Here is a 25,257-nt window from a genome sequence, read left to right on the forward strand (position 1 = left end):
CTGAATGTAACTCACCTTGAGCTACTACTGAAAAAGGTGTGAGCAAAATCTAAATAAATAAATAGATTCCATTCAGAATCTCAAAGAATAGCAACATTCCATGTAGAACCCCAAAGAATATCAAGATTCTGGAATCCTAAAGATTGACAAGATTCCATGCAGAATCTCAAAGAGTAGCAACATTCCATGTAGAACCCTAAAGCATAACAAGCAGAGGAGTGGCCTAGTGGTTAGAGCACCGGTCTTGCAATCCAGAGGTGGCCGGTTCAAATCCCGCTGCTGCTCCTTGTGACCTTGGGCAAGTCACTTAACCCTCCATTGCCTCAGGTACAAATTTAGATTGTGAGCCCTCCTGGGACAGAGAAATATCCAGAGTACCTGAATGTAACTCACCTTGAGCTACTACTGAAAAAGGTGTGAGCAAAATCTAAATAAATAAATAGATTCCATTCAGAATCTCAAAGAATAGCAACATTCCATGTAGAACTCCAAAGAATATCAAGATTCTGGAATCCTAAAGAGTGACAAGATTCCATGCAGAATCTCAAACAGTAGCAACATTCCATGTAGAACCCTAACAATAACAAGCGGAGGAGTGGCCTAGTGATTAGAGCACTGGTCTTGCAATCCAGAGGTGGCCGGTTCAAATCCCACTGCTGCTCCTTGTGACCTTGGGCAAGTCACTTAACCCTCCATTGCCTCAGGTACAAACTTAGATTGTGAGCCCTCCTGGGACAGAGAAATATCCAGAGTACCTGAATGTAACTCACCTTGAGCTACTACTGAAAAAGGTGTGAGCAAAATCTAAATAAATAAATAGATTCCATTCAGAATCTCAAAGAATAGCAACATTCCATGTAGAACCCCAAAGAATATCAAGATTCTGGAATCCTAAAGAGTGACAAGATTCCATGCAGAATCTCAAACAGTAGCAACATTCCATGTAGAACCCTAAAGAATAACAAGCAGAGGAGTGGCCTAGTGATTAGAGCACTGGTCTTGCAATCCAGAGGTGGCCAGTTCAACTCTCACTGCTGCTCCTTGTGATCTTGGGCAAGTCACTTAACCCTCCATTGCCTCAGGTACAAATTTAGATTGTGAGCCCTCCTGGGACAGAGAAATATCCAGAGTACCTGAATGTAACTCACCTTGAGCTACTACTGAAAAAGGTGTGAGCAAAATCTAAATAAATAAATAGATTCCATTCAGAATCTCAAAGAATAGCAACATTCCATGTAGAACCCCAAAGAATATCAAGATTCTGGAATCCTAAAGAGTGACAAGATTCCATGCAGAATCTCAAACAGTAGCAACATTCCATGTAGAACCCTAAAGAATAACAAGCAGAGGAGTGGCCTAGTGATTAGAGCACTGGTCTTGCAATCCAGAGGTGGCCAGTTCAACTCTCACTGCTGCTCCTTGTGATCTTGGGCAAGTCACTTAACCCTCCATTGCCTCAGGTACAAATTTAGATTGTGAGCCCTCCTGGGACAGAGAAATATCCAGAGTACCTGAATGTAACTCACCTTGAGCTACTACTGAAAAAGGTGTGAGCAAAATCTAAATAAATAAATAGATTCCATTCAGAATCTCAAAGAATAGCAACATTCCATGTAGAACTCCAAAGAATATCAAGATTCTGGAATCCTAAAGAGTGACAAGATTCCATGCAGAATCTCAAACAGTAGCAACATTCCATGTAGAACCCTAAAGAATAACAAGCAGAGGAGTGGCCTAGTGATTAGAGCACTGGTCTTGCAATCCAGAGGTGGCCAGTTCAACTCTCACTGCTGCTCCTTGTGATCTTGGGCAAGTCACTTAACCCTCCATTGCCTCAGGTACAAATTTAGATTGTGAGCCCTCCTGGGACAGAGAAATATCCAGAGTACCTGAATGTAACTCACCTTGAGCTACTACTGAAAAAGGTGTGAGCAAAATCTAAATAAATAAATAGATTCCATTCAGAATCTCAAAGAATAGCAACATTCCATGTAGAACCCCAAAGAATATCAAGATTCTGGAATCCTAAAGAGTGACAAGATTCCATGCAGAATCTCAAACAGTAGCAACATTCCATGTAGAACCCTAAAGAATAACAAGCAGAGGAGTGGCCTAGTGGATTAGAGCACTGGTCTTGCAATCCAGAGGTGGCCGGTTCAAATCCCGCTGCTGCTCCTTGTGATCCTTGGGCAAGTCACTTAACCCTCCATTGCCTCAGGTACAAATTTAGATTGTGAGCCCTCCTGGGACAGAGAAATATCCAGAGTACCTGAATGTAACTCACCTTGAGCTACTACTGAAAAAGGTGTGAGCAAAATCTAAATAAATAAATAGATTCCATTCAGAATCTCAAAGAATAGCAACATTCCATGTAGAACCCCAAAGAATATCAAGATTCTGGAATCCTAAAGAGTGACAAGATTCCATGCAGAATCTCAAACAGTAGCAACATTCCATGTAGAACCCTAAAGAATAACAAGCAGAGGAGTGGCCTAGTGATTAGAGCACTGGTCTTGCAATCCAGAGGTGGCCAGTTCAACTCTCACTGCTGCTCCTTGTGATCTTGGGCAAGTCACTTAACCCTCCATTGCCTCAGGTACAAATTTAGATTGTGAGCCCTCCTGGGACAGAGAAATATCCAGAGTACCTGAATGTAACTCACCTTGAGCTACTACTGAAAAAGGTGTGAGCAAAATCTAAATAAATAAATAGATTCCATTCAGAATCTCAAAGAATAGCAACATTCCATGTAGAACCCCAAAGAATATCAAGATTCTGGAATCCTAAAGAGTGACAAGATTCCATGCAGAATCTCAAACAGTAGCAACATTCCATGTAGAACCCTAAAGAATAACAAGCAGAGGAGTGGCCTAGTGATTAGAGCACTGGTCTTGCAATCCAGAGGTGGCCAGTTCAACTCTCACTGCTGCTCCTTGTGATCTTGGGCAAGTCACTTAACCCTCCATTGCCTCAGGTACAAACTTAGATTGTGAGCCCTCCTGGGACAGAGAAATATCCAGAGTACCTGAATGTAACTCACCTTGAGCTACTACTGAAAAAGGTGTGAGCAAAATCTAAATAAATAAATAGATTCCATTCAGAATCTCAAAGAATAGCAACATTCCATGTAGAACTCCAAAGAATATCAAGATTCTGGAATCCTAAAGAGTGACAAGATTCCATTCAGAATCTCAAACAGTAGCAACATTCCATGTAGAACCCTAACAAATAACAAGCGGAGGAGTGGCCTAGTGATTAGAGCACTGGTCTTGCAATCCAGAGGTGGCCGGTTCAAATCCCACTGCTGCTCCTTGTGACCTTGGGCAAGTCACTTAACCCTCCATTGCCTCAGGTACAAACTTAGATTGTGAGCCCTCCTGGGACAGAGAAATATCCAGAGTACCTGAATGTAACTCACCTTGAGCTACTACTGAAAAAGGTGTGAGCAAAATCTAAATAAATAAATAGATTCCATTCAGAATCTCAAAGAATAGCAACATTCCATGTAGAACTCCAAAGAATATCAAGATTCTGGAATCCTAAAGAGTGACAAGATTCCATTCAGAATCTCAAACAGTAGCAACATTCCATGTAGAACCCTAACAAATAACAAGCGGAGGAGTGGCCTAGTGATTAGAGCACTGGTCTTGCAATCCAGAGGTGGCCGGTTCAAATCCCGCTGCTGCTCCTTGTGATCTTGGGCAAGTCACTTAACCCTCCATTGCCTCAGGTACAAATTTAGATTGTGAGCCCTCCTGGGACAGAGAAATATCCAGAGTACCTGAATGTAACTCACCTTGAGCTACTACTGAAAAAGGTGTGAGCAAAATCTAAATAAATAAATAGATTCCATTCAGAATCTCAAAGAATAGCAACATTCCATGTAGAACTCCAAAGAATATCAAGATTCTGGAATCCTAAAGAGTGACAAGATTCCATTCAGAATCTCAAACAGTAGCAACATTCCATGTAGAACCCTAACAAATAACAAGCGGAGGAGTGGCCTAGTGATTAGAGCACTGGTCTTGCAATCCAGAGGTGGCCGGTTCAAATCCCGCTGCTGCTCCTTGTGACCTTGGGCAAGTCACTTAACCCTCCATTGCCTCAGGTACAAATTTAGATTGTGAGCCCTCCTGGGACAGAGAAATATCCAGAGTACCTGAATGTAACTCACCTTGAGCTACTACTGAAAAAGGTGTGAGCAAAATCTAAATAAATAAATAGATTCCATTCAGAATCTCAAAGAATAGCAACATTCCATGTAGAACTCCAAAGAATATCAAGATTCTGGAATCCTAAAGAGTGACAAGATTCCATTCAGAATCTCAAACAGTAGCAACATTCCATGTAGAACCCTAACAAATAACAAGCGGAGGAGTGGCCTAGTGATTAGAGCACCGGTCTTGCAATCCAGAGGTGGCCGGTTCAAATCCCGCTGCTGCTCCTTGTGATCTTGGGCAAGTCACTTAACCCTCCATTGCCTCAGGTACAAATTTAGATTGTGAGCCCTCCTGGGACAGAGAAATATCCAGAGTACCTGAATGTAACTCACCTTGAGCTACTACTGAAAAAGGTGTGAGCAAAATCTAAATAAATAAAAAATAAAATATTATAGAATGTACTCGATCTGCGCCTAACTTAGGCACAGTTATTTAGGCTTGGTTTTAGGTGGCCTAAATAGGTGCACCTAAATTTTAGGCTCAAGAATGGCACGTGTGCGTATTCTATAAACTATGCCTAACTTTAGGAGTAGTTTATAGAATCACGCTAACTGCGTGGTTTTACTGCGCTGATTTTCAAGGCAAGGAATGGATCCTAAGGAGCTTAGCCGAGATTGGGTGACAGAGCCAGTGGCGGGAGGCGGAGATGGTGCTGGGCAGACTTATACGGCACAATGGGGATTTAAATTTAATAGGCCCAACCACTAGACAGCTTTCAACTTCTAGCAGAACTGTTGAAGTTCTGGTGGTTATTACCAAGTGTGGAGGAGTGGCCTAGTGGTTAGGGTGGTGGACTTTGGTCCTTGGGAACTGAGGAACTGAGTTTGATTCCTGGCACAGGCAGCTCCTTGTGACTCTGGGCAAGTCACTTAACCCTCCATTGCCTGCCTCATTGAGCCTGCCATGAGTGGGAAAGCGCGGGGTACAAATGTAACAAAAAAAAAAGTCTGTATTTTTTTTAGTACTTTCAAGAATAACGCTGTTATCACTGATGTTGTACAGATATTAATGTTATTTTTAAAATGCTTGTATTTGTCTAAGGTTTGTGCTTCATATGTTATTTTTATGAGCCACCTAGAATATAATGATAGGTTGAATATAAAGTATAAAAATATATAGTTAGAATAAAAATAGCATTTCCTTGTTTTGTCTTTGTGCCAGCAACCGACTTGCTTGTCTCTGGACTGTCTCTGTGCAGAGCCCATTCTCCATCACAAGTGATAACAGTAATTTTTATTTTATTTTTTATGGTTAGTGAACCCTGGCTATCGCATATAAAAAAGAACATTTTAGAAAGATGTCATAAAAATTGGATTTACATTTTTTTCCCTTAAGATTTCCTTTAGGGCCTAGGGAGATGCTAGAGTTTGCCTGCTATGTTTGTTTAAGCGCTAACAAAATTCGTTTTGATTATAATCGGTGTTGTTTTGATAGGATGCAGAGGTGAGCATTTTTGCAAACATTCCAGATGTTTTCAGCAGTTTTAGGGGGTTGTTTACTAAAGCTTAGCTTGAGGTATCTGCAGCAGGGCCCATTTTATTCCTATGGCTCCCTATCCGTTTTCGCATCCTGTTCAAACTTCTTCTACTAACCTATAAATGTACTCACTCTGCTGCTCCCCAGTATCTCTCCACACTCGTCCTTCCCTACACCCCTTCCCGTGCACTCCGCTCCATGGATAAATCCTTCTTATCTGTTCCCTTCTCCACTACTGCCAACTCCAGACTTCGCGCCTTCTGTCTCGCTGCACCCTACGCCTGGAATAAACTTCCTGAGCCCCTACGTCTTGCCCCATCCTTGGCCACCTTTAAATCTAGACTGAAAGCCCACCTCTTTAACATTGCTTTTGACTCGTAACCACTCGCCTCCACCTACCCTCCTCTCTTCCTTCCCGTTCACATTAATTGATTTGATTTGCTTACTTTATTTTTTGTCTATTAGATTGTAAGCTCTTTGAGCAGGGACTGTCTTTCTTCTATGTTTGTGCAGCGCTGCATACGCCTTGTAGCGCTATAGAAATGCTAAATAGTAGTAGTAGTAGCAACATTCCATCTAGAATCTCCAATAGTAGTAGACTTTGCGCCTTCTGTCTCGCTGCACCCTATGCCTGGAATAAACTTCCTGAGCCCCTACGTCTTGCCCCATCCTTGGCCACCTTTAAATCTAGACTGAAAGCCCACCTCTTTAACATTGCTTTTGACTCGTAACCACTCGCCTCCACCTACCCTCCTCTCTTCCTTCCCGATCACATTAATTGATTTGATTTGCTTACTTTATTTATTTATTTTTTGTCTATTAGATTGTAAGCTCTTTGAGCAGGGACTGTCTTTCTTCTATGTTTGTGCAGCGCTGCGTATGCCTTGTAGCGCTATAGAAATGCTAAATAGTAGTAGTAGTAGTAGTACTATGGGCCCTTCTGCAGATAACTCGAGCTAAGCTTCAGTAAACAACCCCCTTAGTCAGGCTTTTGTTTTCAATTCTTCCTGATTTATAATTTTCATGATGCTGTAGAAGGGGATTCATCATAGCAGCATTGCATGCTTGCACAATTTGGCAGTTCTTTATGAAAATATAGAATCAGATAACAGATTAGGTCCAGCAAAGGGCCTTATGATAGGTCAGTGTTCAATTGATTGATTTAATATAATGATAACGATTTTTGTATGGGATTTAGAAAGTTGAGGTTTTAGGTTGGATCTGTTGTCAGGGACCGTGGCCAGGATGTGGTGTCATTGCAAAGTAAGGGCCCTGTTTACTAAGGTGCGCTAACGTTTTTAGCGCATGCAGAAAATTAGCGCGTGCTGTGTAGGTGCCCATAGGAATATTGTGGGTGCCTATTGTGGAGGAGTGGCCTAGTGGTTAGGGTGGTGGACTTTGGTCCTGGGGAACTGAGTTCAATTCCCACTTCAAGCACAGGCAGCTCCTTGTGACTCTGGGCAAGTCACTTAACCCTCCATTGCTCCATGTAAGCCGCATTGAGCCTGCCATGAGTGGGAAAGCGCAGGGTACAAATGTAACAAAAATAAAATAGATACTATTGGAGATTCTACATGGAATGTTGTTATTCCACTAGCAACATTCCATGTAGAAGGCTGCGCAGGCTTCTGTTTCTGTGAGTCTGACGTCCTGCACGTACGTGCAGGACATCAGACTCACAGAAGCAGAAGTCTGCGCGGCCACATTGGTGATCTGCAAGGGCCGACTTCTACATGGAATGTTGCTAGTGGAATAGCAACATTCCATGTAGAATCTCAAATAGTAGCAACAGTGGAGGAGTGGCCTAGTGGTTAGGGTGGTGGACTTTGGTCCTTGGGAACTGAGGAACTGAGTTCGATTCCCACTTCAGGCACAGGCAGCTCCTTGTGACTCTGGGCAAGTCACTTAACCCTCCATTGCCCCATGTAAGCCGCATTGAGCCTGCCATGAGTGGGAAAGTGCGGGGTACAAATGTAACAAAAAAAAAAAAAATACTCAGCGCACGCTGATTGCACTAACGCACCTCCAGTGCGGCTTAGTAAACAGGGCCCTAAAATTGGTGACCAGAAAGATGAGGTCTGAAGTTAAAAGAAAACAGTAGAAAAATATTCCTGCAGGGCCTAAAGTGTGTCTTTGGAAAAATGGATAAAGATGACAAGTTTTAATTGATAACTGTTGTGGAGGAGCAGCCTAATGCTTGGTGCAGTGGCCTGAGAACCAGGTGAACCAGGTTGGATTCCCACTGCAGCTCCTTGTGACTCTGGCAAGTCACTTAACCCTCCAGTGCCCCAGGTACAACATAAGTACCTGTGTATAACATGTATTATCCACTCCTACCCTAGTTGAGATAATATTTAACCATTTCTCTGATCTCATGTGCAACTTTCTTTAAATCAATCACCTTACTTTCTAACTCCTCTTACTCTCTTACCTATCTATATGTTCCATCTTTGCTTATACCCTTCATTGTCAATTAAAATGTTCTATTACGTATTGTGTTGACGTTATAAGTAGTATACTATGCCATACTTTGTATTGTTAGTTGAATATTTTTACTGCTGTAATTGCCTATTGCTCATGGTTGATCTATTCTTACTGTACACCGCCTTGAGTGAATTGCTTCAAAAAGGCGGTAAATAAATCCTAATAAATAAATGTGAACTGCTTTGATTGTAACCACAGAAAGATGGTTTATCAAATCCCATCCCCTTTCCTTCTTTTACCTTTTAAGGTCTTGTCATTAGACACCACCAGTTTTATTTGTATAGTTTCTGCAGTTCATATAAGGGCTTATTGCTATTAATTTGTTAATACCGGCAGTTTAAATTGCTGGTTACATTGATTTTTAGATACGAAAATACAATTTGCTTACTCCTGGTTGGATGTGGTTATACTGGCAGTCATCGCTACGATGGCATTTAAAGCCTAATGTAGTTCAGATTTTCCCATAGACACAAAATGGGAGAAATCTCTTTATACCTCTGTCCCTTTAGGAATAATTTTAAAAGGCATTTCCATGGGCAAAGCAGCATTTTTACCTTTTCTACAGTTACCTAGAGCACATGTGCTTAACGTTATGTGCACACACCCTGCAAATCTAGAAGCAATTCCCACATAACATTTTATATGCATGCAACATAACCTGACAAGTCTGCGCTTGTCAAAGAAAAGGTGTAAATGTGTGTCTGTATTTTGCCTTTGCCTTTCAAATTGGAGTACCATACACATATCTGCTGTACAAGGTATTTATTTATTTATTTTGTTTTGTACCCCACATTTTTCCACCTATTTGCAGGCTCAATGTGGCTTACATAGTACCGTCAAAGGCGCTTGCCAAGTCGGTTGATAACATATACAAGGTTGTATAGTGATCGAATGAGGTATATGTGGAGGATCGGAAGGGATGAAGATTGCGTGATATCCAGTATGATCATTAGTAATGTTATGTTCCTGGGTGAAGAGGTTTACGTTGGGTCGTTGGGGTAGGCCTTTTTGAAGAGGTTGTTTTTTAGTGATTTCCTGAAGTTCAGGTGATCATGGATTGTTTTCACCGCTTTTGGGAGGCCATTCCATAGTTGTGCGCTTATGTAGGAGAAGCCGGATGCGTGAGTTGTTTTGTATTTCAGTCCTTTGCAATTTGGGTAGTGAAGGTTTAGGTATGATCTTGACGATCCGACTCTGTTTCTTACTGGGAGATCTATAAGGTCTATCATGTATCCTGGGACTACACCGTATATAATTTTGTGGACTAGAGTGCAGATTTTGAAGATGACCCGTTCTTTGATTGGGAGCCAATGCAGCTTTTCTCGAAGGGTTTAGCACTTTCGAATTGTGTTTGATGAATATCAATCTGGCTGCTGTATTTTGGGCGGTAGGCAGTTTGTTATGACATGACCCTCTCTGTACAACTTCTGTATTACGGAATTTCTTTTGTTTTTTTTGAAGGTTCCTTAAAGCTGAACCATGTTGAGGAGTTTTAGATGTAAGACGAGATGATCTTGTTCAACTCTTGCATGTTTACATAATCCACGAGTTTTGTAAATATGAGTAGATACTGATTTGTAGATGCTTTTAGTTTTATGAGGTCTTTAGTGTAAGCTGCCCTGAGCTGGTTTTGGGAGGGTGACAGAGAAATGGAAGCGATGCATAAATCTATTTATTTATTAGGATTTATTTACTGCCTTTTTGAAGGAATTTACTCAAGGCGGTGTACAGTAAGAATAAATGAAACATGAGCAATAGATAATTACTACAGCACAAATATTCAATTAACGATACAAAGTATGGCATAGTATACTACTTACAATGTCAACGCAACGTAATAGAACATTTTAATTGACAGGGTAAGGTATAAGCAAAGATGGAACATATAGATAGGTAACAGAGTAAGAGGAGTTAGAAAGTAAGGTAACTAATTTAAACAAATAAATAATAAATAAATACCTACCTCCATTTTACTGGCATTGCAGAAGCTATGCAGGGTTGGGCTTGGTTAGATGAAAGATATTTGAAGAAATTGGGTGCAACGGTAAGTTACATTGATGGCCTAGTTGGGGGTACCCTACCCTCCTTACTATCACAATTGTGTGTGTATATATACAGTGGTGGAAATAAGTATTTGATCCCTTGCTGATTTTGTAAGTTTGCCCACTGACAAAGACATGAGCAGCCCATAATTGAAGGGTAGGTTATTGGTAACAGTGAGAGATAGCACATCACAAATTAAATCCGGAAAATCACATTGTGGAAAGTATATGAATTTATTTGCATTCTGCAGAGGGAAATAAGTATTTAATCCCTCTGGCAAACAAGACCTAATACTTGGTGGCAAAACCCTTGTTGGCAAGCACAGCGGTCAGACGTCTTCTGTAGTTGATGATGAGGTTTGCACACATGTCAGGAGGAATTTTGGTCCACTCCTCTTTGCAGATCATCTCTAAATCATTAAGAGTTCTGGGCTGTCGCTTGGCAACTCGCAGCTTCAGCTCCCTCCATAAGTTTTCAATGGGATTAAGGTCTGGTGACTGGCTAGGCCACTCCATGACCCTAATGTGCTTCTTCCTGAGCCACTCCTTTGTTGCCTTGGCTGTATGTTTTGGGTCATTGTCGTGCTGGAAGACCCAGCCACGACCCATTTTTAAGGCCCTGGCGGAGGGAAGGAGGTTGTCACTCAGAATTGTACGGTACATGGCCCCATCCATTCTCCCATTGATGTGGTGAAGTAGTCCTGTGCCCTTAGCAGAGAAACACCCCCAAAACATAACATTTCCACCTCCATGCTTGACAGTGGGGACGGTGTTCTTTGGGTCATAGGCAGCATTTCTCTTCCTCCAAACACGGCGAGTTGAGTTCATGCCAAAGAGCTCAATTTTTGTCTCATCTGACCACAGCACCTTCTCCCAATCACTCTCGGCATCATCCAGGTGTTCACTGGCAAACTTCAGACGGGCCGTCACATGTGCCTTCCGGAGCAGGGGGACCTTGCGGGCACTGCAGGATTGCAATCCGTTATGTCGTAATGTGTTACCAATGGTTTTCGTGGTGACAGTGGTCCCAGCTGCCTTGAGATCATTGACAAGTTCCCCCCTTGTAGTTGTAGGCTGATTTCTAACCTTCCTCATGATCAAGGATACCCCACGAGGTGAGATTTTGCGTGGAGCCCCAGATCTTTGTCGATTGACAGTCATTTTGTACTTCTTCCATTTTCTTACTATGGCACCAACAGTTGTCTCCTTCTCGCCCAGCGTCTTACTGATGGTTTTGTAGCCCATTCCAGCCTTGTGCAGGTGTATGATCTTGTCCCTGACATCCTTAGACAGCTCCTTGCTCTTGGCCATTTTGTAGAGGTTAGAGTCTGACTGATTCACTGAGTCTGTGGACAGGTGTCTTTCATACAGGTGACCATTGCCGACAGCTGTCTGTCATGCAGGTAACGAGTTGATTTGGAGCATCTACCTGGTCTGTAGGGGCCAGATCTCTTACTGGTTGGTGGGGGATCAAATACTTATTTCCCTCTGCAGAATGCAAATAAATTCATATACTTTCCACAATGTGATTTTCCGGATTTAATTTGTGATGTGCTATCTCTCACTGTTACCAATAACCTACCCTTCAATTATGGGCTGCTCATGTCTTTGTCAGTGGGCAAACTTACAAAATCAGCAAGGGATCAAATACTTATTTCCACCACTGTATATATATATATATATATATATATATATATATATATATATATATATATATATATATATTGTGAGGGAAGGTATAGGAAGTTGCCAGTCCCCCTTAATAACACTCTCTTACTGGATCACATTAAGAGACCAGAGACTGTAGTGTATAGTAGAGAGGGCATGGTTCAAGAAGTCATATTTAGCCTGTTGAGCCAGGAGCCGTGTCAAAATCCTTAATGGAGGAACAGAACAGGAAGGCCCAGAACAGAGAGGAAGGGTCCTCCAGGGGGGGTCCCAGGAAGGGCTACAGTATGCTAAGACGGGCCCAAGAGAAGAAGGGAACAGCCCTCCACTATATACTACTACTAATCATTTCTATAGCGCTACTAGACGTACGCAGCACTGTACACTTATATATATATGTGCGAGGATAGAAGAGTGTCAAGGTAAAGGAAGTCTTTTCTTTTTTTTCTCCCCCCCCGGGCTTAGGGGTAGTTATATGTAAATATTCAGCAGCAACAGTGTCTAAATGGATAGCCATTGCTGAAGGCCTTTGTTAGCTTCTGGTGATGTTATGGACCATTGTCTTTTTAAAATATTGGTGTTAGTTTTTAAGGTCCTGACAACCAGACAGTCTGTGTGTGTATCTTACAGAATTTCCTTCAGCAATATGTGACACAGAAACCCGAGGCCTTCTCAGGGTAATTATTTGTAGATTTGTATAGTATCAGCAGTGTGGATGGATTAGTGGAGTAGGGATTTTAGACTTGAGGATTCGGTGGCCTGGAATAAACTCCCGGTGAAATTGCAAGAAGCAGCCAGTCTGTGGGTTTATAGGAAAAGGTTAAAATTATATCTTTAATCCATGAGGGGAAATTGAGGAGTAGGTGCCATAACTTGGGATTCATATGCTCTTATGTAGGACATTATTTATTTTGGTGTCATGTACCTTATCTATTCTTCAGATTTTTTTAAACTTATTAAGCTTATTTATTCAATTTTGTTAGAGGAGTGTGGTACCCGTGTTAGTCCACTCTTAAGGTTATCAATAGAAATCAAACAAAATAGAACATGGAAAAGAAAATAAGATGATACCTTTTTTATTGGACATAACTTAATACATTTCTTGATTAGCTTTCGAAGGTTGCCCTTCTTCGTCAGATCGGAAATAAGCAAATGTGCTAGCTGACAGTGTATATAAGTGAAAACATTCAAGCATTACTATGACAGTCTGACAGGGTGGGTAGGAGGTATGCATGGGGACATCAAAGCATATCATTGATATTCTAACAGGACGGGTGTGGATAGGTGAGGGGTGGGGTGATCAACAGAGAAATACAGCTTTATGGTTTATAATGGGCTAGGAACCCCAGATCCTTTTAAGTCCTTTCTGTTGGGTGTTAAAATATTCAATCATTCTGACTTCAAAGGTCTTACGTTCTTGTATGGTTTTAAAGTTACCTTTCAGGATTCTCACTGTGAAGTCACTGGTACAGTGTCCTGGTCCTGTAAAATGCTGATCAACAGGGGTGTGAGCCCTACTGGCACCAGTATTGTTCATGTGATGTCTATGTAAATTGAATCTTGTCTTAAGCATCTGGCCTGTTTCTCCAATATTGCATCCTTCGTTACATTTTTTACACTGAATGATATATACCACATTGGAAGATGAGCAAGTGAAAGATTCCTTTATGTTGAATATCTTTCCTTTGTGGATGACTGTGGGGTCCTGTGAAATATTTTGGCATAGTTTGCAACTGGATAAATTACAGGGAAGTGTGCCCTTCTGTTACTTTTCAATCTGTGATGGAAGTTTACTTCTGATTAGCTTGTGTTTTAAGTTGGGTGGCTGTCGGAAGGCCAGTACTGGTGGGGATGGGAATATCTCTTTCAATATCTCTGTCAATTTTGTTGTAATCCACTTTGAAACAACTAATGTTGGGAGTTGGCGGACTATAAATATCATATCATATATGTCATCTTGAATGCTAAATAAATATAACTTGAAAATGTCTACGCTAGATGTTTCTACTACTACTACTACTACTTATCATTTCTATAGCACTACTAGACGTACGCAGCACTGTACACTTGAACATGAAGAGGCAGTCCCTGCTCGACAGAGCTTACAATCTAATTAGGACAGACAAACAGGACAAACAAGAGATAAGGGAATATTAAAGTCAGGATGATAAAATAAGGGTTCTGAACAAGTGAACAAGAATTAGGAGTTAAAAGCAGCATCAAAAAGGTGGGCTTTTAGCTTAGATTTGAAGACGGCCAGAGATGGAGCTTGACGGGCTGGCTCAGGAAGTCTGTTCCAGGCATATGGTGCAGCAAGATAAAAGGAACGGAATCTGGAGTTAGCAGTGGAGGAGAAGGGTGCAGATAAGAGAGATTTACCCAGTGAATGGAGTTCCCGGGGAGGAATGTAGGGAGAGATGAGAGTGGAGAGGTACTGAGGACCAGCAGAGTGAATGCACTTATAGGTCAATAAGAGGAGTTTGACCTGTATGCGGAAACGGATAGGAAGCCAGTGAAGTGACTTGAGAGGGCTAATATGAGCATAACGACCCTGGCAGAATATTAGTCGTGCTCAGAAAGAAAAGGGCGAATTTTGGTGATATTATAGAGAAAGAAATGACAGGTTTTAGCAGTCTGTTGAATATGTGCAGAGAAGGAGAGGGAGGAGTCAAAGATGACCCCAAGGTTACGAGCTGATGAGACAGGAAGGATGGGAGTGTTATCCACAGAACTAGAGAATGGGGGAGGAGGAGAGGTTGGTTTAGAGGGAAAGATAAGAAGCTCAGTCTTGGTCATGTTTAGTTTCAGATGGCACTGAGACATCCAGGCAGCAATGTCAGACAGGCAGGCTGATACTTTGGCCTGGATTTCGGCTGAGATTTCTGGTGTGGAGAGGTAGATCTGGGAGTCATCAGCGTAAAGATGATACTGAAAACCATGGGATGAGATCAGAGTACCAAGGGAAGAAGTATAGATGGAGAAAACAAGAGGTCCCAGGACAGATCCCTGAGGTACACCAACTGACAGTGGGATAGAAGTAGAAGAGGATCCACTAGAGTATACACTAAAAGTACGCTGGGAGAGATATATATTCATTCTATGGCTGAATATTGACCACATAGTACTTAAGTTAATTAATGCATAATGAACAGGTAATCAGCTTTGAGAGTCTAGGATTTATTTCTTTTGGTAAACAGTGATTTCCAAACTTGGTGACCCATTCACTGCTTGAGTGGTATGTATCATCTTAATGTTTTGGCCCTTCGGGACAGTTCCAAAGAAATAACAACAAGGATATATAGAAAATTCCAAACTAGAGTCTGGTGTTTCATTGGGCATGCATTACAATTGCATCTGTCAATTGAGATGATTGCATTTGCATTGTATAATCTGATACTTTGGTTTATGCTTGTTGCTCAAGTACTAAGATAGCCATCTCGAACCTGAAATTCCAGGTTGTCTTTTTAAAGTGTGTTGACGTAACCATTTTTAGTAGTTGATTGCTTTTCTGAAAAGCACTGTTATACAACTAGATACTGTGTAGTAAAACTGTTTACATTTTGCAGAGCTTGTTTTTTAAAAGCTGCACCGTGCCCATGTGTCTGATCAGTTAGTGGGTCTGCTTCCTGGTTCCATAAATAGCTTGCCCACAAAGAAAGAAACAGGAAGTAGTTGCCTAATACTGTAAGCTGAGGCTGACCATGACTTTCAAAATATTACCATTGATGTCTGGTTTTCCTTTCATATGTAGGTATATTTGGAGGGTAAAATTGTTTTTGTAAGTACAACAGAGTTGGTTTTCAGATCTGGTTGTTGAGGACCTCAGACTGTTCTGTTTTTCAAACTATCCACAATAAAAGTTCAGAGAGAGCTCTTAGACTAAATATGTTAATTTGCAGACTTTGAAACAGAGAAAAACGAAGGCAAATAAAGACCATATGGCCTATCCAGTCTGCCCATCCATGCCATCTACTCTCCCTTTTACTCCCTTTGAGATCCTTTGTACTTGTCCCAATCTTTCTTGGATTCACATACAGTCTTTGTCTCTACCACCTTCACCAAGAGGCTGACCCACACCATGTTATGTTAATAGGGACTTGTTTCTCGCTAACTCTCTTGAACAAGATTCAAAATGAGTTCCAAATTACTAAAATAAAAAAACAAATTGATAACAAACTATCAAAAATTAAATAAAAAAGCAAATACAAATTTATCAAACAATGCTGTATCCCCCATGGCCTAGTAAACAAGTTATGTTTTCAGGGCTTTACAGAATAAGAAATAATTTTTCAATAAACAAAGCTCAGAAAGGAAGATTATTCCAGTACTGAACTGCAGCAAAGAAAAAAGATTTAGAAAAAACAATTTTAAACCGTACCCCCTTAACAGATGGAACAGTTAACATCACGTTATTGCAACTCCTAGAAGTTGCCCTAAACTTTAATACATTCACCAGTTGGTAACTACCTTCAGGGCAAGTACCATCCTAAAACTTAAACACTTAGCAAAGTGCTTTAAAGATAACCCATGCCTGGACTGGCAACCAGTGCATAGCATTCAACAAAGGGGTTACACGATCCCACCGAGTTTTCTGAAATATCAGCTGAGCAACTGAATTCTGAATCATCTGAATTCTAGAAAATTGCTTATAAGACAAACCCAAGTACAGAGAATTCCCATAGTCCAGTAATGGTAAAATTGTCAACTGCACAGTAATCCTAAAATGATCATGTAGGAAATAGGATCTCAACAGGTGTAACTGTTTGTCTAAAATTTCCATGGAGAAGAATTTCCTTAGGTTACTCCTGAGTCTGTCCCCTTTCACCTTCATCCTATTCCCCTCTCATTCCAGAGTTTTCTCTCAATTGAAAGAGATTCTCCTCCTGTGCATTTATGCCACAGAGGTATTTAAATGTCTCTGTTGTATCTCCCCTCTCCTGCCTTTCTTCCAAAGAATACATATTGAGATTTTTAAGTCTGCCCCCATACACTTTATGATGAAGACCACTGACCATTGGGTTACCCCAAAGATTAAATCTGTCCACCAAGTTTAGGACTGTAAATGTGAGGCTACCATTTGGATGTATGTTTGAGAGTTATGAGGATTCAAGATAATTGAGTGCACATAACATTTTTAACTAGCTGCGATCAAAAAAATGAATTGCAACTAATAAAATTCATTGGGCTGCAGATTCCCCCCCCCCCCCTCCTCCGGGTTATCTAAAATTAGGTCTTTGTCTCAGCAGTGCTGCTTGTGGTCCTACTTCCTCAGGGGAGGATGGAGCAGAGAGAATACTTCGGAGTAGGCCACAGGCAGTGAGAAATATTCCTGGGGCTCGCCTCAGCTAAACTGGTGCACTCAGGCGAGCAGGGCCATTCTGCTGTCACTCAGATCATGCTGAGCTTGAACTACCCTTTGGCATAGCTCTCCAGGGAGCACTTGCTGTCTAGCACGCAGGCCTTCATCGTCAGCTTCATGTGGTGGGAGATACTCTTCAAGAGCTGAGGAGCACAGGCAGTCAGGCTCAGTTTGGCCAGGGGTGCTGTCCTCGGCGTGGTGCAGCTCTGCTCCATCTCATATAGCAGTTCATGGAACCTGGCAGGGTGACTGAGCCCCCGGCGTCTCCACGATTGCCAGATACATGGCATGGGAGGGGAGTGGAGAAAAGAAAAAGAGATAGAGAGAAAGATATTGGACCCGGGAGAGGGGCAGGTGGGAGAAATGGGATCTGGAGAGGAAGGGAGAGATGCTGGACAATGGCAGGGTGGAAGACAAGGGGAGAGATGATGGACCTGGGAATAGGAGAAAGTTAAAAGTCAGACTCAAGTTAAATTGCAAAAGGAAGGGTATAGATGTTAAATAGCCATGGTTCCAACTTGTAGCATGATGATTACATGAGCAGGTATATATATGTCAATGTAAGAATGTTTTCAGCCATATTGTAAACCAAACCATTAGCAACACCTTTTGCAGGATACAAACTATGTTGCAGAAAACACTATAATTTTTAAATTCATTTATCTTCAGGTTTTACTTTCATAAGTGTTGTGTTGCAGTTGCTACTTTTTGACCTCTGGTGGAGTAGGAACTTTCTCAGGTTACAAATTCATCCAAGGTTCAGCTATTCTTCATAAGCACATAAGTATTGCCACACTGGGTCAGACCAAAGGTCCATCAAGCCCAGCATCCTGTTTCCAACAGTGGCCAATCCAGGTCACGAATACCCCAGCAAGATCCCAAAAAGGTTCAGTACATTTTATGCTGCTTATCCCAGAAATAAGTAGTAGTTTTTCCCTAAGTCATTTTAATAATGGTCAATGGACTTTTCCTTTAGGAAGCCATCCAAAGCTTTTTTAAACCCCGCTAAGCTAATGAATTCCAGAGTTTAATTACACATTGAGTGTAGAAAAAGTTTCTCCGATTCGTTTTAAATTTATTACTTTGTAGCTTCTTCGCATGCCCCCTAGTCCTAGTATTTTTGGAAAGAGTAAACAAATGATTTACGTTTAGCCATTCCACTACTATTGATAGAACTATACTGGAAAGAATAAGGGTGGATGTGATTGACCAGTCATACAATGGGATCCTTTTACTAAAGCTTTATAGAATTTTATATCTATGGGCTTCTTAACATTTAGTGCAAGCTAAGCTTTAGTAAAAGAGCCCCTATGACCTCTATTTTAAAAAGCCTCTCCTCTTGTAAATTATGGCTTATACATAGAAAGAAACATAGAAACGTGATGGGAGATAATGGCCAAACGGCACATCCAGTCTACCTATTCTTGGCATCAACTATCTCATCCTCTCCCTAAGAGATCCCACACTTTCTTAAATTCAGACGCAGGCCTTGTCACCACCGCCTTGACAGAGGAATAAAGTTAGAGATTTTTTTTTTAATTTATTTTTTATTTTTATTTTCGTCAATTTATATACTGTATCTTATTGCAACTGCAAGACAGAACGGTTTACAATTTGTAAAATAGAAAAAGAACAATACAACATTATATGTACAGTTTATAAATTATAAATTTATAAATTATAAATCTCATTCTATATAGAATGTTGAGATTGGAATTGAGGTGTCCAGGTCAAGATGTGTTCAGTTCTGGCTGTATTTTACAAAAGACTCAGCTAGACATGGAACCTTTTGTAAACTACCTATAAGAGCATGCAAGAGTGCATGCGTGTTTGCTGGCGCACACAGTAGGAGCAGTCATTTTACAAATATGCATGTGGAAAAAATGAGTAGCACTTACTGTATATACTTGAGTAGAAACAGATTTTTTTTGGCAAAAAAAAGGGCCAAAATTTAAATCTTGGGTTACACTCGAGTGTGCTGGCATTCTCCCACTTCCCCCTCCCCTTGGTGTCCAATATTATTTCCCTCCCCTTCACTATATTGTCCCTTCTCCACTGCCCCCTCCTCCTGAACAGACAGCCTCCTCCCGACACACCTGTAGGCCAACCCTTCTCCCTCCCCCCCTCCCCGGCTTACTGTTTTACCTGGTGGTCTAGTTGGGAGAGTTGGGGAATGAGCTATTCTCACGCGCTCCTGCTGTCTTCCTTATTGAAAATGGCTGCTATGACTTCCAGCGGCAATCTCAAAAGATTGCTGCTGGCAGTCACGTCGGGGTCACGTCAGTCATTTTGGGATTGGAGCTGCTACTGGCCTAATATTGTGATAGAAATAATATTATTGACAATGGAAATAAATCAATAAACAAAGTATATTAAAAAGAAATAACGATGACTTGTTCCATAGCGAGACTGAAGACTGATTTATTTAATAAATGGCTTAGGAACTCTCCAGCAGTCGGTGCCATTTGATGAAACCCATAGTCAAAAGTATTAAAATTTGAGAGTTTAGCCATTTTATAGAAAGGGCTTCTCTTGTACTGTCAGTATACAAAAAGGAGTTTTAATAGGGGAGTCTTATTTAAAACTAGTAAAAAAGGCCCGTTTCTGAAGGCAAGGAAACGGGCCCTAGGCAGGCAATTCCTCCTCCCCCCCTACGCTACGGCCCCCTCGTCCCCCTTCTGCAAACCTGTCGACCCCCCCCCCGGACCGCCGAAAACCGTCCCCCTGCCGCCGTTGTGGACTACCTGTGCTGACGGGGGACCCAAACCCCCGACAGCCGAAGTGTTGTTGTGCCCTTTGCGTTGCTTCCTCAGTCATCTTCTCTGGAAGTTCCTCTGCGTGCGTCTGATGTCAGACGCACGCAGAGAAACTTGCAGAGAAGATGATTAAGGAACCAACGCAAAGGGCACAACAACACTTCGGCTGTCAGCACAGGTAGTCCACAACGGTGGCGGGGGGGGGGGGTTGCCAGGTTCGCGGAAGGGGGGGTCGAGGGGTCCATAGCGCGGGGGGTGACAGCTGGTTCCGAGGCAGGGGGGAGGAGTACCCCTTGCCTTGGAATCAGCTGTCATGACGTCAGTGCATGCCTGCCTAGCGGACCACTTCCAGCCTAGGGAGCCACGGTCCCAGGCATAGAATGTTGGAGGTGAGAATTATTATATAGGATCCCAACTTTGCAGAGGATAACTAATTGTGTTTCTTCTTATTTAGGTGACAAACAGCATGTTTGGTGCTTCAAGAAAGAAGTTTGTAGAAGGGGTTGAAAGTGACTACCACGATGAAAACATGTACTATAGCCAGTCTTCAATGTTTCCACATCGATCAGAAAAAGATGTAAGTCAATTCCTGTTGTGTTCCTTCAGTGTTCCAGTGGACAAACATTTGTATATTTGGCCCAACCCTTGATAAATGAAACAGAAATGGAATGCTCTACCCAAACAAGTAAAATCTACCCAGAACTACCTAAATTTCTGAAAATTATTGTTTAAGAAGGCTTATTCCCCAGGTTTAACCTAACTTGAATTAACTATTACTATAAATTCAGATCCAAGGACAATAATTACCTGTTATTATCACTTACCTTTTTGATGTTTAATTGTTATTTTATATCTTATTCTCAATTTGTATAATTGTTTTTCTTGGACTGTAGCTTGCACTACAGACTTTGTAAGCCACGTTGAGCCTGCGATCAGTGGGAAAATGTGGGATATAAATGTAATAGTAAATAAATAAAACAGAATTGAGGCAATTTTATAAATTAGCGCCTCAGTCTAGGTGCCAAATGCTGTGTAGTTTTCAGCAATTTTACAACAGCATCTTGGAGCCGAAATTCCGTTATGGAATACTAGTGTAATGTGGCATGTTACGCCATGTCAGTGGTAGGCGTAAGTTGGCGTGCCTAGGTGCACCGAGGCATGTAATTCATAGTATTCTATGAACTACTCATATCACGTGTACGACCCTCACTTAGTCTCCACCTTATAGAACAGCACCTAGTGCACATAAGCACCTACCTGTCAGTGCTGTGTTTGACACGTGTAAGAGGTGCCTTCCTCAAGGTGCCAGCGTATAGAATTACTGTGAATTCATTATTTTGAATATAGTTTCAGTATTCTACATAAAGTTATAAAGAATCTTCCAGTCTGCATTATTATTTGGAGAGTTGATGTATTTATTGGCCTGTATCGGATCTAAAATCACACATTAATTGCCTATTTCAACTGAAGCCGCAGATGCTTGTGTTATATGCTGACTTAACCAACTCCGCATTTTTGTTTTGGACTGAAGATAGAAACCCATGAATCTAAAGTTTTGGCAAGGTTCCTGCATGGCTTGTTGTGTACGCATCAAGAAATGAAAGATTGTCAGTGTTCATTATTGTTTTTGTCTTGTGTAAATGTCCAAACTATTCCCTGGTTATAAAGACAGGTGTAATTCTTTTTTTTTTTTTTTTTTTTAATAATTTTATTTTTATTAATTTTCAACAAGAAAACACAGCTCGTTTACAATTGCAATAAACAAGAAAAACAAGCAACACATTATACAAGCCCTGAAGGATCCCACCCACCCCACAACCCTACAGGACCGAAAATGTTCCAGGAGTCGTGATGTATCTCAAATACAGTCCATAAATAAACGTTATATCGACTATGTCAAAGTACCTCGCCATTACAAATAAGCATCCCAGATTTTGTGATATTGAATAAGGCGTCTATACTTTTTAGCTATTAGACATTAAATGACAGTAGTCCACCTTGTTGAATACACTGTCCACTGATGATAGAGAAATCTGTTTCCAAAGACAGGTGTAATTCTTGAGTGCCAAGGGATACATTTTATGTGATTGACTCCAGTTTTAGTACAGGGTACACTTAATCAGTTAGTGCTATATATGCATATAATGGCACAGTTAAATATGTATTCTGTATGAATACTATAAGGAATTAAGGGACCCTTTTACAGAGTAGTGATAAGCCCAGTGCGGGCTTACTGCTCGCTCTTTTGGGACTACTGCTGGCCCAACGCGGCTGCCGACTGTAGTCCCGCCCCAAGCACATGCCATTTCCGGGAGAAAAAGGAACCCCCAAGAAATGGCTTGCGCGGTGATAACCCGGTGGTAATCGGGTATCGCTGTGCGCTGCCTGATTACCACTGGGTTAGCGTGAGAGCCCTTTGGGTGGTGGTAAGGGCTCTCTGTTGCGTAGCCATTCTGTAAGAGTTCTCTTACCGCATGGCCATGTGTGCTGGGGCCTTTTTACCCGCTGTGGTAAAAAGGGCCCTAGTCATGGGAAAAATGGCCCCCGCTGCCAGCGCAGGGCACTTTTTCCCACAGCTTGGTAAAAGGACCCCTAAAGTATCAATTTTAAACTGCAATAGCTTTCCTATTTCTAGGTGACCAGTTCTTCATTAAAATACAACTGGTGCACAACCCTTTAAAAAAGAAAATGTTATTTTCATTTTACAAAAAAAAAAAAAAAAAAAAAAGTACAGGAAAAGTCATTTACAAAAATCCATTGTGAGGATAGAAAATATAAAAGAAAAAAAAACAATATTTCAAGAAGATCAATAATTCCTCAGCGAACATTCTTACCCCCCTGTTTACTAAAGCTTAGCTCGAGTTATCTGCAGCAGGTCCCATTTTAGTCCTATTGGCCCTGCTTTAGATAACTCCGCTAAGCTTTAGTAAACAATCTCCTAAGTCTATAATAAATGAGATTCCAAGAGCTCATATCAATTTAATGAAACATTACCTAGACTAACATATAGGAAATATTCCTAAAGGGAGGATTTAAACAGCAAAACCTACTCTCATGCTATGCCCTCAGACTCGGGCTGAACTGAGCTACCGGCCATTACAACCTTATTACTCAAGAGTATTACTAACTGAGATGATTCAAAGAAAATATAGGTCCTATCTTTATACCCATTTTAGAAACGTTACTAAAGTAATAGTGCACTCAACCTGCTATAAGGTAAACCACAATGCTAGTTTTAGGGCAGGCATTAGCAGTAAATCTGAGAGACTGAGATCAGACTCCACATGCCCTGGCTTAGGAACGAGTTTCATTCCTGTCATGGTTTGTGCAAAACTAACCTATTTGGAGAAATTGCTCCGAGATAAACCGTGTGGTTTTGAGATGTCTTTCACCAAATTATTTGTTTGAGCCACAGATGCTTAAGTGACTTGCTTATGGTGACACAGTGAATATTGGAGAGCTAGAGTTTATAAATTTATTTATTTTATTTATTATTTGTTAAACCACCCTACATCAGGGAGGTTTACAAAATCAGGAAGTTGGAATGGTAACAAAATGGTTAAAAAGTCGTACTAATATAAATGTTAAACCTACACAAAGTAAGGTAATGCATAGCACAACCCTAACTATAATATTTAAAATTAGAAGGGAGGGTACTAGAGATACATTTTTGCCTAGGGAGAGAAGGTGCTACGGCCCTGTCCAGTGATCTCTGATAAGCTTTAGCAAACAGCCAGCTTTAATAGAGGCTTTACATTTTATTTATTTATTTAAAATATTTATAGCCTGCTCTATCCTCTCATTCTAGGTGGGTTAGAACAAAACATACATAAAATAATTAACGGGATGAAAACAACATCAAAAGGCAATGGCAACAGATGATGATAAAATTTGTGACAAAAGTGCCTGGAAAAATAAATGAGCCTTAAGCTTCATAAGTACATAAGTAATGCCATACTGGGAAAAGACCAAGGGTCCATCGAGCCCAGCATCCTGTCCACGACAGCGGCCAATCTAGGCCAAGGGCACCTGGCAAGCTTCCCAACATACAAACATTCTATACATGTTATTCCCGGAATTGTGGATTTTTCCCAAGTCCATTTAGTAGCGGTTTATGGACTTGTCCTTTAGGAAACCGTCCAACCCCTTTTTAAACTCTGCTAAGCTAACCACCTTCACCACTTTCTCCGGCAACGAATTCCAGAGTTTAATTATACGTTGGGTGAAGAAAAACTTTCTCCGATTTGTTTTAAATTTACTACACTGTAGTTTCATCGCATGCCCCCTAGTCCTAGTATTTTTGGAAAACGTGAACAGATGCTTCACATCCACCTGTTCCACTCCACTCATTATTTTATATACCTCTATCATGTCTCCCCTCAGCCGTCTCTTCTCCAAACTGAATAGCCCTAACCTCCTTAATCTTTCTTCATAGGGAAGTCGTCCCATCCCTGCTATCATTTTAGTCGCCCTTCGCTGCACCTTTTCCAATTCTACTATATCTTTCTTGAGATGCGGCGACCAGAATTGAACACCATACTCAAGGTGCGGTCGCACCATGGAGCGATACAACGGCAGTAACAGTAACCACCTTTAAATGATATTGCTAATGTGGTACCTTGACTAATGTACATTTTCTGTAAAACTTACCCATGCAGCACTTCTGTAAAGCCATTGGTTATTAGCTCAGCCAATATGTTTAGGTGTCTTTCTTTGTTTCTTAGGATTTATTTACCACCTTTTTGAGGGAATTCATTCAAGGCGGGGTACAGTAAGAATAGATCAGACATGAGCAATAGGCAATTACTCTCACTCATTAATATAAAAATATTATAAATAATAAAGCACTCATCAGCCATTTACAGGGACAGCGCTGGAACAAAAACCTGCAGCTCACAACAAAGTTAAATGGCATTTCGGTTAACAAATCCTGCATCTGGAGTTATTGAACTGGATCGCCAAACACCTAAAAGCAAGCCATCGAGTGTAATTCTCATAAACAATGGAACCAAGCAAGCAACATAAAACACATGCCGACTACTTTACTTACTTTTGGGCTTCAGGGGCAAAATGCCCTAACTCAACTCAAGCAAGCAACCCACACTGATGTGAACCTTTTAAAAAGCAGCGAACATTGACTACAAAATGATGATAACTCAGTCACTCTGACTATAACCCAAATGTCCTGTTTAAACCGTTTAGCATAAAGGTAGAGAGAAAATAAATCCACAGACGCTCCTTTTGTAATAACC

General features: G+C 41.1%; 1 protein-coding gene across 6 annotated transcripts in view; it reads left to right on the plus strand.

The window, feature by feature from the left end:
* Positions 1–25,257, plus strand: part of CNOT2 (CCR4-NOT transcription complex subunit 2) — a 156,103-nt gene that overhangs the window by 29,521 nt on the left and 101,325 nt on the right. For all 6 annotated transcript variants that reach the window (XM_030214116.1, XM_030214114.1, XM_030214110.1 and 3 more), the window contains one exon: positions 20,460–20,582. In XM_030214116.1, coding sequence (XP_030069976.1) covers positions 20,472–20,582 — 111 coding nt within the window. In that variant the 5' untranslated portion in view covers positions 20,460–20,471. The remainder of the gene's footprint in view (positions 1–20,459; positions 20,583–25,257) is intronic.

The sequence above is a fragment of the Microcaecilia unicolor genome, chromosome 9 (assembly GCF_901765095.1).
Source record: "Microcaecilia unicolor chromosome 9, aMicUni1.1, whole genome shotgun sequence".
In the NCBI taxonomy this organism is placed as follows: Eukaryota; Metazoa; Chordata; class Amphibia; order Gymnophiona; family Siphonopidae; genus Microcaecilia; species Microcaecilia unicolor.